At 40.0% G+C, this 14,091-nt stretch overlaps 1 protein-coding gene across 2 annotated transcripts in view; it reads right to left on the bottom strand.

The window, feature by feature from the left end:
• The window catches only part of MGAT4D (MGAT4 family member D), a 37,404-nt gene that overhangs the window by 3,769 nt on the left and 19,544 nt on the right, over positions 1-14,091 (bottom strand). For both annotated transcript variants that reach the window (XM_042051951.1, XM_042051950.1), the window contains exons 6-11: positions 13,163-13,276; positions 11,806-11,881; positions 6,908-7,019; positions 5,327-5,457; positions 1,209-1,316; positions 180-373 (exon numbers count right to left, since the gene is read on the bottom strand). In XM_042051951.1, coding sequence (XP_041907885.1) covers positions 180-373; positions 1,209-1,316; positions 5,327-5,457; positions 6,908-7,019; positions 11,806-11,881; positions 13,163-13,276 — 735 coding nt within the window. The remainder of the gene's footprint in view (positions 1-179; positions 374-1,208; positions 1,317-5,326; positions 5,458-6,907; positions 7,020-11,805; positions 11,882-13,162; positions 13,277-14,091) is intronic.

Here is a 14,091-nt window from a genome sequence, read left to right as displayed (position 1 = left end):
AAGAAATGTATTTTCAGGAGGGGAGTTCAAAAGGAAGATAAGATAAATAGCAAATAATGGATTTTTTGTCAGTAAAAGGGTTTATGAAAACAGTTGAGCACTGATAATTTCGAACAGACTCAAGCATTTCCAAAGTGGATATATGTAGGCTTCCATGTTCCATACCATGTAATACTTACTTTTCAACTTCTAGTGGATTTAAAAATGTGAACCTGATGTAGTCACCTGCCACTGGAGCTGAAGCCCAAAAACAGTCTTGTCCTTTATAAACTTTTTCCAAGGTATATTGGTGGTATATTCTTAGGCTTGTATCCAGTTTTGCAGGTGGATTATTATGTGCTTTAAGTAGCAGATTTTTTCTAAAATGTTTATCCTGTTGATATAAAGAAATATAATTTCACTCATACAATGGAAAAAAAGTGCATTGATATCTATAATTACTATAGGAAGCTATTCCAGAAAATAATCACCTCAGTGTCAAAAAATATACAATCTATTTTTAATAGATATAGAATATTAATTCCAGTGTAATCACTGGGACTCAATGTTACAATTTGTAGACAGAGGTGTACTGATTGTTTCTTAACTGCCAAGATGTAAAAATAAAAATCTTCACAGGAGGCTATTTCATAGTTGTCTAGGATGCCTTCTGCCAGAACATGTGATTCCTGGGCTCTGCTAAAGGCTACGTCAATCTCTAGCCTGATCCAATTGAGAAATCTTGTCACTAGTCTAGATGGCACCATCAGGAGATTCCTGAAGTCTGGTTCATCATTTCTCTTGTCCTTATCAGATATGTGGTTTGCCCCGCAAACTCTCCCTAAAAATCTGTGGCCATCACATTAGGCACACCTTTGTCCCACCAATATACCTTCTTTCCTAATTGTCCCTCATATTGGGAATGCGACCTGCTCAGCCAAAACAAACCATCATGGAGCAGAGCATCTGAAACCTTGTGTTGTGAGGAGGGTTCCTATATGCCATGAAATGCTCCTGTTCAGATGAGAGATTCAAAGGTGTTTGTGGAGGAGCAGTGTGCCCCATCTGCAGCTTAGATGCCAGATCAATATTCTCTACCAAATCTGTAAAACAACATATTTGGATATGGAAATGCCATCTAATGCCAAAGATGTGGTCCTTGAAACTCCTTTGAGAAAAGTCAGAACACAAGCATGTAATTTAATACAGCATTAATTTCTTATTCTTACTTTCAAATTCTGTATCTTCCCAGCCAATGATGAATAAACTCCCATATGCTGAAAGAGAGATGGTTTAGCACGGATACGTAACTTTGACTTCTCCTTTTCACAGTGTGTCTGGAAAGAAAGTAAAAGGGAGTGAAGGATTATTTAAATCAAGGAGAGACAAACTATGTTCCATAAGACAATTTCATTATGTAGTTGAGGGTATGGGTCCAGATTTTTTATCCATATTTAAATGAGTAATCCTTAAATTAACAGTCACCTTATGTCACATACACTGTTGCTAGACCAAAACTCGTAATTCCACTCATGCTGTTACATAGATTTGAAGGCTCAACCACCAGTAATTCAGGGATTTCTGCACAGTATGCGATGAATCTCATCTCAGAGTGACAAAAATGGACTCAAATCTGAAACTGATTGATTTCTTAGCTGTTTCTGGCAAACTTTATTTCAACTCTTAGCCTTTCCATATCATTCTAATTAAACTATTTTGACCAAAACTGACCTTCTTAAGATAGATTCTGGTTACATTTCAACCGTCATAATTCTGCCTCTTTCTGTTGTGTTTGCAAGGCTTTTAATGTACTATAAGTTATGGATCTTTTATCACATAATTAGATAAAGCCCTTAAATACTGTATTTCAACCACAATTTTCCAGTTTACTACACCTGGGACATAACATATACCAAGGAATTAAATAACTGTAATATAATTTTGGAGTTTCTTGATCTTTGAATGATAGCAAACTACTTCTTTAAATGTAATTATTTTCTTTGTCTCTATAGTGCATCGTAGTTTGATACAATGACACAAACATGCCACAGTAATTAATGCAGCAATGAAGCATAATGGCAAGGAACAAAGCAAAGAACTAAAATGAGACTCTCTGGGTTGTACTCTTGGTGCTGCCACAGAATTATTATATGAGTTTGGAAGAACATTTAACTTTTCTGTATCCCAGATCTCATACCTTAAAATTTGAGAGGATAATGTGCTTACCTCTTCCATCAAGTGCTTTCAGTTCTATAAAAGAAAAATGTTACATTAACTATATTAATGCCTTCTAAAGCTAGAAGTGATTAAGTCTTCACTCAGCTGGCTTAAAACCACCAAAACTCATGAGGGATTTATGGTTTCCACAGGAGTACTAATTAAAAGTTCAAAATGCCCTGGAAAGCTATAAAAAAACGTAAGTATTTTTATTTTTGTCCACAGCAGATGTTCAGCAAAACAATGTAAAACCACAATATATTGTGTGCAAATGGATTTACTGGCAGCTGTTTCTCTGAAAGGCACACTATACTTCAGTAAAGAAGAAATCATTTTGAGAAAATAAATTTGTGATCTTTCTACTGACAGGGTTTGCAATTCATCCCTGTAATAATACAGGCTCTAGAATCTCTTGTTTTATGCTATGGCAGCACTACCAAAAGTAGTGCTGGCAGCAGCTGAGAATAATCGGTGGCATGGGGCTGGCGTGGTCATTTCTGCAGAAGTTGAGATAAGGCTGCTTGTTGAGTCCAAGGCTTCCACCCTTGCAGCCTGTAGTTCCCACTGCACGGTGATAGACACAGGCCACTGGATATGATCACAGAAACATGGAATGGTTGGGTTCAAAGACGCCTGTAAAGATCATCTCGTTCTGACCCCCCCTGCCGTGGACAGGGACTCCGTCCACTAGACCAGGTTGCTCAGAGCCCCATCCAGCCTGGTCAGGAACACTGGATGCAGCATCTACACCTTTCCTGGGCAACCTGTGCCAGTGACTCACCACCCTAGCCATAAAGAATGTTTTCCTTATACCCCATCTAAACATACCCTCTTTCAGTTTAGGACTGTAGCCCCTTGTATTGTCACAACACATAAAAAGACTTTCTCCCTCTTTCCTATAAGCCCCCTTTAGGTACTGGAAGGTGCTATACAGTCTCCCCTGGAGCCTTCTCTTCTTCAATCTTCATGAAGAGCTCTGACTCTTTCAGCCTGTCTCCAGCCCTCTGATCATTTTTGTGGCCTCTGCACCTGCTCTAACAAGTCCTTGACTTTTTTTTGTACTGGGGACCCCAGAAATGGATGATGGTTCACAGGAGGTAAACATCACAAAGTTTCTGAACCATGCAGAGATCTGATGGCTCTGATCATCACAAACTGTCTTCTGCAACATCTTAGTGAGCAGATGTAGCTGAACCTTGTTGGTATGTTAATAGTCAGTCCAGGCTGAAAACTTGGACAAGGTTGAGAAATGGGCCCATGGGAATCTCATGAGGTTTAACAAGTCCAAGTGCAAGGTGCTGCACCTGGGTCAGAGCAACCTCCAGTATCAATCCAGGCTGGAAGATGAGCACATGGAGAGCAGTCCTACCCAAAAGGACTTGGGGGTGCTGGTGGAGGAGAGGCTGGACATGACCCAGCCGTGAGCACTCAGGCCAGAAAGCCAAACATGTCCTCATCCAAAAGCCCTGTGGGCAGCAGGGGAGGGAGGGGATTCTGCCTCTCTGCTTTTCTCTGGTGAGACCCCACCTGCAGTGCTGCATCCAGCTCTGGGGGTCCAGCACAGGAAGGTCATGGACCTGTCTCGCTGAATCCAGAGGAGGCCACCAAGGTGATCAGAGGGCTGGAGTACCTCTCCTATGAGGAAAGGCTGAGAGAATTGAGATTGTTCAGCCTGGAAAAGAGAAGGCTTTGGGAATCACAGCCTTCCAGTACCTGAAGGGATCTTGCAAGGAAGACAGAGAGAGGCTTTTTACAAGAGCCTGGATTAACAGGACAGGAAGCAATGGATTCCAGCTAAAAGAAAGTAGGCTTAGATTAGCTATTAGGAGGAAGTTCTTTCCTGTGAGGATGGTGAGGCACAAAACCAGGTTGCCCAGAGAAGCTGTGGATGCCCCACCCCTGGAGATGTTCAAGGCCAGGTTGGATGGGGCTCTGAATAACCTGGTCTAGTGGAAGGTGTCCCTGCCCATGGCAGGGGATAGGAACGAGATGATCTTTAAGATCTTTTCCAACCCAAACAATTCTATGATTCTACATAAACGCATGCCAAACATCCATAACCACAGCATGGCACACAGAGACCACAAACAAGTGTCCTGCTGACCCTCCCATGAAGCACAATGTGTCATCACTTTTTGGCACTCTTAGTTGGTTGGAAAGGAGAAAGGGTGAGGAGTTGTCAGCTTGCTTTCTCTGGTCCCTATCGGAAAGTTCACTGGTTTAACCTCTCAAACAGAGAAGGTACAGCAGCTGGGATCCCCAGCCTTCTCCCATTCTCCATTTTCTGTATTCTCATTAATAGTCCCAGCGGGTCATGCCACTGGTCATTCCCACCCAAGGGCCATGTGAGACTGACTTGTCCAAGTAGGTTTTCACTACCCACAGCAATTGAAATTGCAAATGCAGAAGTGAAACTCAGTCGAAACTTGTGGACACCACTCTGCTTTGGCTTGGTCAGAGCAGACTTCCATTAGCTGCCTGCTTGACTTTCAGGAACACAGCTTCATTTTAGGTAGGAATCAGGTCTTAGAAGCTGGAACAGCCATTTAAAAAATAAAAGTAAAATATTCATCTATCAGATGTAAGTTGGCACATGTTAGATCTGGAATGGGTGATGTCAACATAATAACATCTCGTTTTTAATCTGTTTTCACAGGCAGGCAAGAATGTACATTAGTTCCTTGAGGCTCACTCTAACTCCTATGAGCTGGCCTAACCCACACAGCAGGATTTAAAAGCTTGCTCCTATCTGTATGAAGTGGGTATAGAGACTCTGCAGTGCATTACTAAGTCTAAAACCAGGGACCTTCTGCTATCCCCAGAAGTCACTTATGCTACAGGGTAAAACTTGAAGCTTGCTTGTTCCGCTCCCCTTAATCTCCTGCTCTGCACAACTCCTGTCTCTTCTTGCTCCTTTATCAACACAAAAGTAACACATGCAAATCCTGGAGCAGGAACTGGCTACACTAGTTAAAACTCCTGAACCCTAAAACCCAAGAAGGAGCAGAAACTCTGGTCAGTCCAAAGTAAGTCCAGTTTCAGAGATTTATATTCCACTTTTTGAAAATAAATTTTGTCACTGAGAGTGTTTGAATATTACTTATGTTCATAAACTCACAGTTATACTTACTGAATCCTTTTCTGGATTGCACACTTTAACCCAGAGCAGGTGGTCTATAAGCCAGTCTATGGGCTTATCCTTATAGAACATGAGAAAAAATTCCACTATGAGTGGCAAGTCTTCTGATTTAAACAATTTTCCTGAAAGCAAGACAAGAAGTTATATTTTGATTGCAATGCAAAAATCACCAATTTTATGTTTAAATGTAATTTATTTAAATAAACGTTTAAGTATCATACCAGCCTTGCACACATAAAAGTAATTATGATATTTAATGAAAAATTTCACATAGAATCTGGCTTTGAAGAGTTGCTGATCATCCAGCCCTATGATATGGGATGCATAGTCTCCTCCACAATGAAAAGGAAGCAATTTTTTTTTTTAATAGATTGCTCAAATTCAATTCTTGAAAAGACAACTACACATTACAGGGGCACATAGTTCCCTGAGGTGGAACAATTTCCTCATTATGGGAACCCAACTCTAGATTCTATGCTGAAGAGAATCTGTATTAAAAAGACAGTTTTAAAGAGAACAAAAAGTAAACTACTTTCAGTGGGATGTTTCCTGAAGAACCGAGGAAGTTTTGATATGCAAGTCCTTCCATGCTTTGAGATGTAATTCTGAATGAGACCTTGTTGGGGTTTTAGGAGCTCTCCTGGTTTTTTGGTTTTTTTCTGTTAAAGGAATTTTCCCCCATACATGTTGCTAGGGGAACAAATGGCTGGGTACTTAAGAAAAACAAAAGAGCTGGAGGCTCTTTTTGTTTCACCTGGGTGTGGGGTCAGTTGGTCTCAGCGTTCAGACAGAGAGGGGAGCTGCTTTCTTCGGCCGCTTTTCCTTCTGCTGGAGAAACCCCAGGATCCCAAGCCCACCTTCCCTGCTCTGCTGGGAGCCGGGCCATGGCCACCCTGCCCCGCCCTTGCTTCAAGCCTTCGCTACGTTGTAGCCGTGCTCACCCTGCCTGCCCAGACCTCCGGGGGGTTCCCCGTTTGGATACACCTTGTCTGCCACCCGGGATTTGTGCTCGTCCCTGCCATTCCAGCCTGCTGTTCCCGAGGGTCCGGCCGGACACCGGGATCGGCTGCCCAGGGGTTTGTGAAGCCTTTGTCCCATCCCTTCCCGGGACCCCAGGGCACCAGTGCCACGTGCTCCCCGAGCTCGCTCCAGAGCGCCCCCTGCAGCCGCGGGGGAACCATCGCACCTGCCCTGCTCACCGGGAGCCGCCAGCGCCCCTGCCGGCTGCGAGCGGAACTGCACCCGAGGGGAAAGGGCCTGACAGCCGAGGAGGCTGGGACTGGGTTTGTGATTGTTTGCTGTTACTGCCATAGTTATTGTTGTTTGTTTGCCTTGTTATACACATAGAGATATATAATAGTGAAGAACTGTTATTCCTATTTCCCACATCTTTGCCTAAAAGCCCCTTGATTTCAAAATTATAATAACTCAGAGGGAAGGGGGGTGGCATCTGCCATTCCAAGGGAGGCTTCTGCCTTCCTTAGCAGACACCTGTCTTTTCAAACCAAGACAGACCTTTTTGATCTACACAGCTCCAAATCCAGTTGATCCTGCTGAGGTCTTAATACTTACCAATAAATCCAAGCTGGGAGAACTCGAGAACCATCCAATCTTGGGACTGTTGAGCAGCAAAGGTTTTTATACTTTCAATATAATCAGGTGTGGCTATAATATCATCTTCCAGCTGGGGGGGGAAAATGCAACAGAGAAAAAGAGAAGGCAAGCAGTGATTTTATTGCTTGCAGAGGGGGTGGTAACATTGCCACATGCAAGTGAAAACTGTGTTGTGTTTGACTGCTGTACTGCATGTACTGAAGCTGTGCCAAGCTACAGTGGATTGCTCTCTAGCTTCTACATATATCTCTGGCTTAGTATCACTCATTAAATAATTATTTACAGGAGTGACCATAATGCCATGGGTGCTTCTCCCTTTTTTGATGAAGGAGGACTCACTGCCTTAAAGAGATCTCACTTAGAAGAAAACATTAAACAAGAAGACAAGAGGTTAAGCAAGACAACAATAAACAGATTGTACTTAGGTTGTACAAGCATTGATAAGCAACAGGGGCAAACTGTCTGAAAGGAAAGGTGTCTAAAGCAGATGGTTAAAAGCTCTGGTAGCCTGGGCAGACTTTGTCATTCATACAAAGTGACTGAGATGGACTGTGGATGATTACTGAGATGTCAGTAGACAGCAAGCTGTCCCAGGGAATACTGGTAATGAAGGGGTGTGCTGTGTGAATCACACTGACAGACAGGAATACACAGAGCTTTCAAGGTGTTGTAAAGGCTGGCACAGAGTACAATAGTAGAGCCAGCTAAAGGGTACCTGGAAAAGGAAACTGACATCCATCAAGGAAATGGGAAAAGCCTTGGCTTCATTTTTGCCTGGCTTTCAGAGAACTGGGCATCTGAAAAGCCAGAAGCTGTTCCTGCTACTAAAGCTGAGGATTATGAATCCAGACAAGGAGGTTCGAGGCAATGACACAAGAGAAATAATTAAGGAGCAAATAATTCATGGTTTGAATTCAGTATGGGTGTGAAAACACAGGAAGAGGAGGCTAAGCCTTCAGGAGAATACTGCTGGGGTGTAATGTAATCATACAGTAATTTATTCTAACTTCACTGGCCCTGCTGCATGTCTGGTGGTGCTGGAACCAGCTTCAGAAAGCTAAATAGCTAGAAAGTTAATCCTTTGAGAAAAAAACCAAACAAACAAAACATGATTTCCTGCTGGTTTTGTGTCTTCAACTGACTCAGCACAGAGTCATCATCAAGAGCTTGAGAGATCAGGCCCACAGGTTTTAGCTGAATTCGGGCATCACTGCAAGTGTAGGGCTCGCTGACAAGAAATATGTTGGCAACAGTGAACCCAGGAATAAATAGAATGAAGTTAGAAAGATGAGATTAAGAGATCTGTTTTGACTCTGTCAGCTTTTGCTGATGGTAAGATAAAAAATAGACAGACATAGACAAACTGATCAAGATGAATGCTTCTTAACAAATTCTGAGATCTGGGGATTGAGCTGAATTGACAATTATGCAGAAGAGAACAACAAACTACCCTCCTCCCCCCCTTAATTTTATCTTGCATAAAATTAAATGATCTTAGAGGATTAGCCAGGAGCAAGATGTAAAGGGAGGAGAGCAAAGAATCAGAAGGTTTTAGAGAACCCTTAAAGAGAAATTGAGGGGCACCAAAAAAGGATGCAAAGCAGACTGGAGTATCTCAAAAACCTAGGGAGGCCACCATATCAAGAAACACCATAGAAAAGTATCCAAGACCAGTGAAGATTAAAAGCACAGAGGCTGTGATGCAAAGTGATTGTGAATGTGGTTATGAACAGAAAGTAATTTTGAATAGTGAAAAGTCTGAAATGGTCTTTCCTGAAGTTGACAGTGATTATGAGAGGATGTAGTTTGATATCTCATGTAGCACAAGCCATTAAAAGTTACTTATTTAACCCTGTAATTTGTGTTCAACTAAAGCACATCTTCTTGGAGAACATATCCCATTGCTTAGAGATTCCAGTATCAGGTTTTTTCGGTATGTTGTACAACATTTTATTGTCCTGAATGTTTAATACTTTGCACCCAAATTCTAATTTGATTTTTTTTTCTGCCTTCAGCTTACAGCCACTTGTTTTCTCATATGCTCTTATCTAGCAAAGGAGGTTATGCAGTGGCTGCACACAGCTGGATCAGGAAGTTTAAGATAATGAACTGTCTAGTCATCTTGCCCCATTGCCATGGGAAGACCAGCAAAACACACGATCACAGCTAACTTCCCTTCACTCATCAGTGCTTTTGAATGAAAAAAGAGACATCGGCAAGAGACTACGGCAAGACTATGAAAATTTCCTACATGATAGGCAACAAATGGGTTTCCATTCATTTTTCTTATGCAGGTTATCTGACTAAGAGAAGTAAAAATGAAGCAGTAACAAAAAAGTGGAAGAATACTATGAAAGTTCAGGCATTAGACAGGAAAGTTCTTCCTTTCTGAATTTTATTAGAATATTTTTACATTTTGACTCACTGACAATGAATATGTAGAGACTGTGAAGCTCCTTTTAGGAGCTCTACCGAAAAGCAGGCCTAACCTAGAGTCTAGTGAGGGGAAGAAAAAAAATCCATTTAAAGAGTCCTAGTGAACTCACTGAGATATTGCTCAGGCTTTAAATCCATTAGAGAAATGCTGCTGGCAATGTGTATTACTAGTGTGTATATATATATATAATATATATAAATACACAAAGCTTTCCCAGCGTCCATATGAGGTGATAAAAAAAGCATAGCAGTAGTTCAGTTAACTACTACACATTAAGTTAGAACTTGATAACAGTTTTTAACTGAAGAAACTGAGATTTATTTAATGGTTTCTTTTTGCTTCATCTCAGTGCTAATAGAAAACACTTAAAAACTGTGTTTCTTTCAGATTTGAAATGTTTGATTCCTTCAGTGAACAAAGTCTACATGGACAGAAATAACAAATACACTTCCTCACTATTAGGCTGGGATTGGATTGCCTGCTTTTATGGCTATGTTATGATCCCATAACTGTAAGTGCTTCAAGGGTCTCTGGTGGATGCTAGGCAGTTTAGTGGAAACAAGGACCTCAAAATTCTCTCAGCTTTTTATTGATGAAGAAAACTTCACACACACAAAAAAAAAAAAAAAGAGAAGAGAAGAGAAGAGATGCTTTAAGTAGAAAAGTTGATCAGTCAGTAAGGTTCATCCCCAGTGTAAGCCTGTTAGCTTCAATGGACTTCACAAAACTACTTGCTTAAATCCTGGTTCAGCAGTATCCTAGAACAAGTGTTTACTCAGCAAAGATATTGTGTGACTCATAACATCAACTATTCTGTAGACATCAAGACTAATTATGTATTCTTATCTTCTTTCAAGGTTTGAGAGTTAGTATCAGCCACCCAATCAATACTATTCCTGACTAAACTTAATAAAATCTAAGCTAGCTCAAGTTTTGCTTAAGATTACTGTAGTAAATCTTTGTACCAGGCTAAGGAAAAGTAGTTTTAAGTTATTTTCTTTCCTTTAATACAAGAATTCTAAATAGAGGAAGGACATAACTAAGTTTATGGCAGCAAGTGTTCATTCTTTTCACCTGCACTCTACAGAGTAGTTTTTGGGCAGACCAGAATCTGTGCTACAGGAGCAGATGCAGGCTGGACATACAAACGAAGAATAGGATATAGTAGGAACAGTATGAGGAATGGTATGAGGAAAGTATAGTTTCTTTTTGAGAAAAGTCTGAAAACAGACATAACTCCCACCAGACCACCACAATCCAGGCTTTGCTCTTAATAACACAGTTCAGTCCTTATATAATGTCTCATTATATATCAAGATAAGAAAACACATGTTCTCAAATTCCTTTAGAAATACAAATATGTAAGTAAGTCATTGTGGTGCAAATATGAATGCTTGGAGAACTTTGTAACAGGAAGGGACATCAAGTGTCTGGCAGCATCTTAACGTTTCACTTCACTGGGTTTCCTATGCCTTAATGCTCTAGTGCACTCAGTAAACTTGGATAATGTTCTTAAAAATATACAAAAGCCACAGGAAAATACTTCATTTTCCATTAAACCGTAACTGTTCAAAAGACAGCAGTTTTGTTTGTCCACCTGCCTCCAGAGCACCTATGCCACATTTGAGAACAGAGGATGGGGACTCTTAAGTAGCCCAGCTCAAATGTGTTTGTGTTGAATCCTGAGAAAAACTGTAGGAGATGCCAGGTCCTGCAGTCTGCTTCCAGGAATCCTGTGATGTCCTTATGGAATACAGACTCTGAGGCAAAAATGCTTTTCTGAGCTTTTTAAAAAACTGTTCACGTTAATGAGCTATGTGAAATTTTACAGACCGGTTTCATGATTGAACAGGTCTTAAAATTTTGGAATCTCTGGTGGTGATTATGACCTTTATGGAGTGAAAATTAGCACAAATCTAGAATGATAGTTAAAGCTAAGCCTAAACACATGGGGATCTTCTTCTCAAAATCTTCTGGAGAATTAAGGATCTGTACCAACTTGTAGTTAACATTATCTCAAGTATCACTCTACTTGTGTTTCCCTGTCTGAAAGATTTCAGTTCATTATCATCTGGGCTATAACATGGACCTATCACCACTGTTTTTCCTGGCTGCGGTAAGTAAAAAGATATTAAACCCTGACTTTCTTAACCTAATCAAATAAGGGCTTCATGCTTCAATTGCCTTGCTATTCAACCTCACAAATAGGAAGGTAGAGATGGTTTTAATCAAAGAGTACCTGGCTGCAAGATATATATAAATACAGAAATATGTGGATGCTTGTAAAGAGCACGGGCAAAATACACTGAAGATGACAAAGACTGCTGGTTTTATCAAGGCCTTTGAAACAAATTAAAATTGCCACAGCTAATCATCAGTACAGAGGTATTGCTGCTACTTAATGATAATATGGACGTACCTGTAAATAAAATGTTCCCTTAGGTTGAGCATATAGCATTAAAAAGCTATAATCCAAATTCTGTTTAGTTCTCCACCTAAACATAAGCAGCAAATTCTGATAAGCTTTTTGAGGGGGTTGCAATGGTTATTTCTATAATAAGAGAACTTCTAATGCTCTGCATTTTTTGTCTCTACAATAAAATTGTAAGGTTGAGTATTCTAACCCATTGTTAAGTGCAAAAGCATTCCTCTACAATCAGTGTAAACATTTGTAAATAATTTTATTTTCCTATAAAAGTTAACATTAAATAAACAAAAAATTTTCATCTGTCAGTGGAGCTTGAAACAAAATGTCTAACAAGTTGTTCATGTCAAATGACTTAAAAGATTCTACTCATTTTATGAAGAGTAGAGGTAAACACACATGGATTATTTAAAGATGAAAAAGTAAGTGGTTTTACATATGTACAGCACAAAACCAGGTTGATAAACTTAATTTTCGGGTTTAAATATAAACACATATTTTGGACAGTCTCTCATTTTACCAGATGATGAAGTTGATGTTTGATAATCAACACTGAAAGACTAGAGAGTAATTTATCAGTATTTAATTAACATAAAAGTGTAACTGATCCAAATTATAAGTATGTAAACTTGTTTATGGTCTATGGTATAAACACATAAGGTTTATCTATAAAACCAATATACATACACACATATTTATAAATATACTAGCTGATTTCCTCCAGCCTAAACTCTCAGTATGGCAGCTCTCTTGCTGCATTGTTGCAGAGGCTTCTGATAAATTAGTTATTGTTGGTTGAAAGAAAATTACTTTCCTCCAATAAATAATTGGTTTTTAGCTTATAATCCCTGTCTTAGTAAATTTGGGGCACATGAGTGAATGAAATCACCATTTAGGATATATTAACAGTAGATAAAAAGTCGATGATCACCAAAAGTTAGGTCATTAATTAAACCCACAGTAGCTGTCAGTAGTTAGCTAGAGGGCCACATGGGGTTTCCTCTGTGTGTTCACAAAGCCTCTCCCTTATGAGTCACATTAAAGATTTTTCTATTTTTTCCTTTATGACCAGATGAAATAGCTTATTGCCTGTTGGCATTATCCATGTGGTTTAAAACCTGTTGGATGCCTAAAGTCAAGACCCAAAGGAGATGCCTTGGCTCTTATCCTGAAGCTGATGTGCAGCATAGCTTTTCTCAAGATCCCCTTGTAAATTTTTTTTACAAATACAATGGAGGTCCTTTAGCTCTGAAATGCAAAAACATTATCAGCTCAAATAATGCTGACTTTTTCTGAATTTTCTATTTTACACTCTTAGTAAAAGTTCTTAGGTTTTATATAGCCATCTTACCTTACTCTGTCCTCAGAATCTCCAAGTGTTTTCTTCAGGTTGGAAAGATCTGGGTAATAAGAAGCAGGAGGAGAAATAACCTCTAGGGCTCCAGACTGGACTTCTCTGGGGAAGCTGAGAAGAGAATCTTAGTGAGACCCTATCCCTCAAAAAGACTTTTAAGGGCAACCACAGACAGCAGCTCCCCGAAGTTAAGTCTGCTTCTCCAGAAGTGGAATTCACAACTCTAGCAAAGAAACTGACGGCAAATTTGGAACCAAGAAGGAGTCTTTAACAACCATTAGAACAGACAGGTCAAGAACTCATCCAAGTCTCAGAAAACAGTGGAGAGAAGTGTGTCTCAGAAATCCTGCCCCTCCTGCATCTGTAGATGCTTACTAACAATCCTGATAGTTGCCAAACTGCAGCAGTAATTCACAACCAAATCTACTACCTAGAACAACACACAACTGTTCCCCCTTGCATGAAAGCTCCCAGTTTCCCTACCCTTGCTCCAACTCTAATTCTACTTTCTAAGCAAAATTGTGCTGTCACAGAGCAGGAGTTTAAAATGGGGAGTCTGGATCTAGTGTCTGCTCCAAGGATTAAATTTTCCATTTAAAGAGACATTGAAAAAATGTGTAACCTACTTTGGGAGCTAAACCTTGAAGTCAAATCTCCCCCTTCCTCCAAAAAACCCACAAAACAACCAGCTAAAAAAACCAAACAAAAAACCACCAACCAAACAAACAAAAACCTCAACAAAGACAAACAGACAAACAAAAATTTTAAAACCCCAACACAAAACAGGTAGAGCTTTCAAAACTGAGTTTCCCATTTCCTATGATTAGTAAAAATAGGTAACACTAAAAGTTAAACACATCAGAGTACCAGCATTATGGAAAAAAAAAAAATCAATCTTACTGTGTAACCCTGACAAAGCAAATACT

The sequence above is a fragment of the Corvus kubaryi genome, unplaced genomic scaffold (assembly GCF_017639235.1).
Source record: "Corvus kubaryi isolate FWS band 111438036 unplaced genomic scaffold, C.kubaryi_AGA036_p1.0 77, whole genome shotgun sequence".
Lineage (NCBI taxonomy): Eukaryota > Metazoa > Chordata > Aves > Passeriformes > Corvidae > Corvus > Corvus kubaryi.
This window is presented reverse-complemented; position numbering and strand designations above follow the sequence as displayed.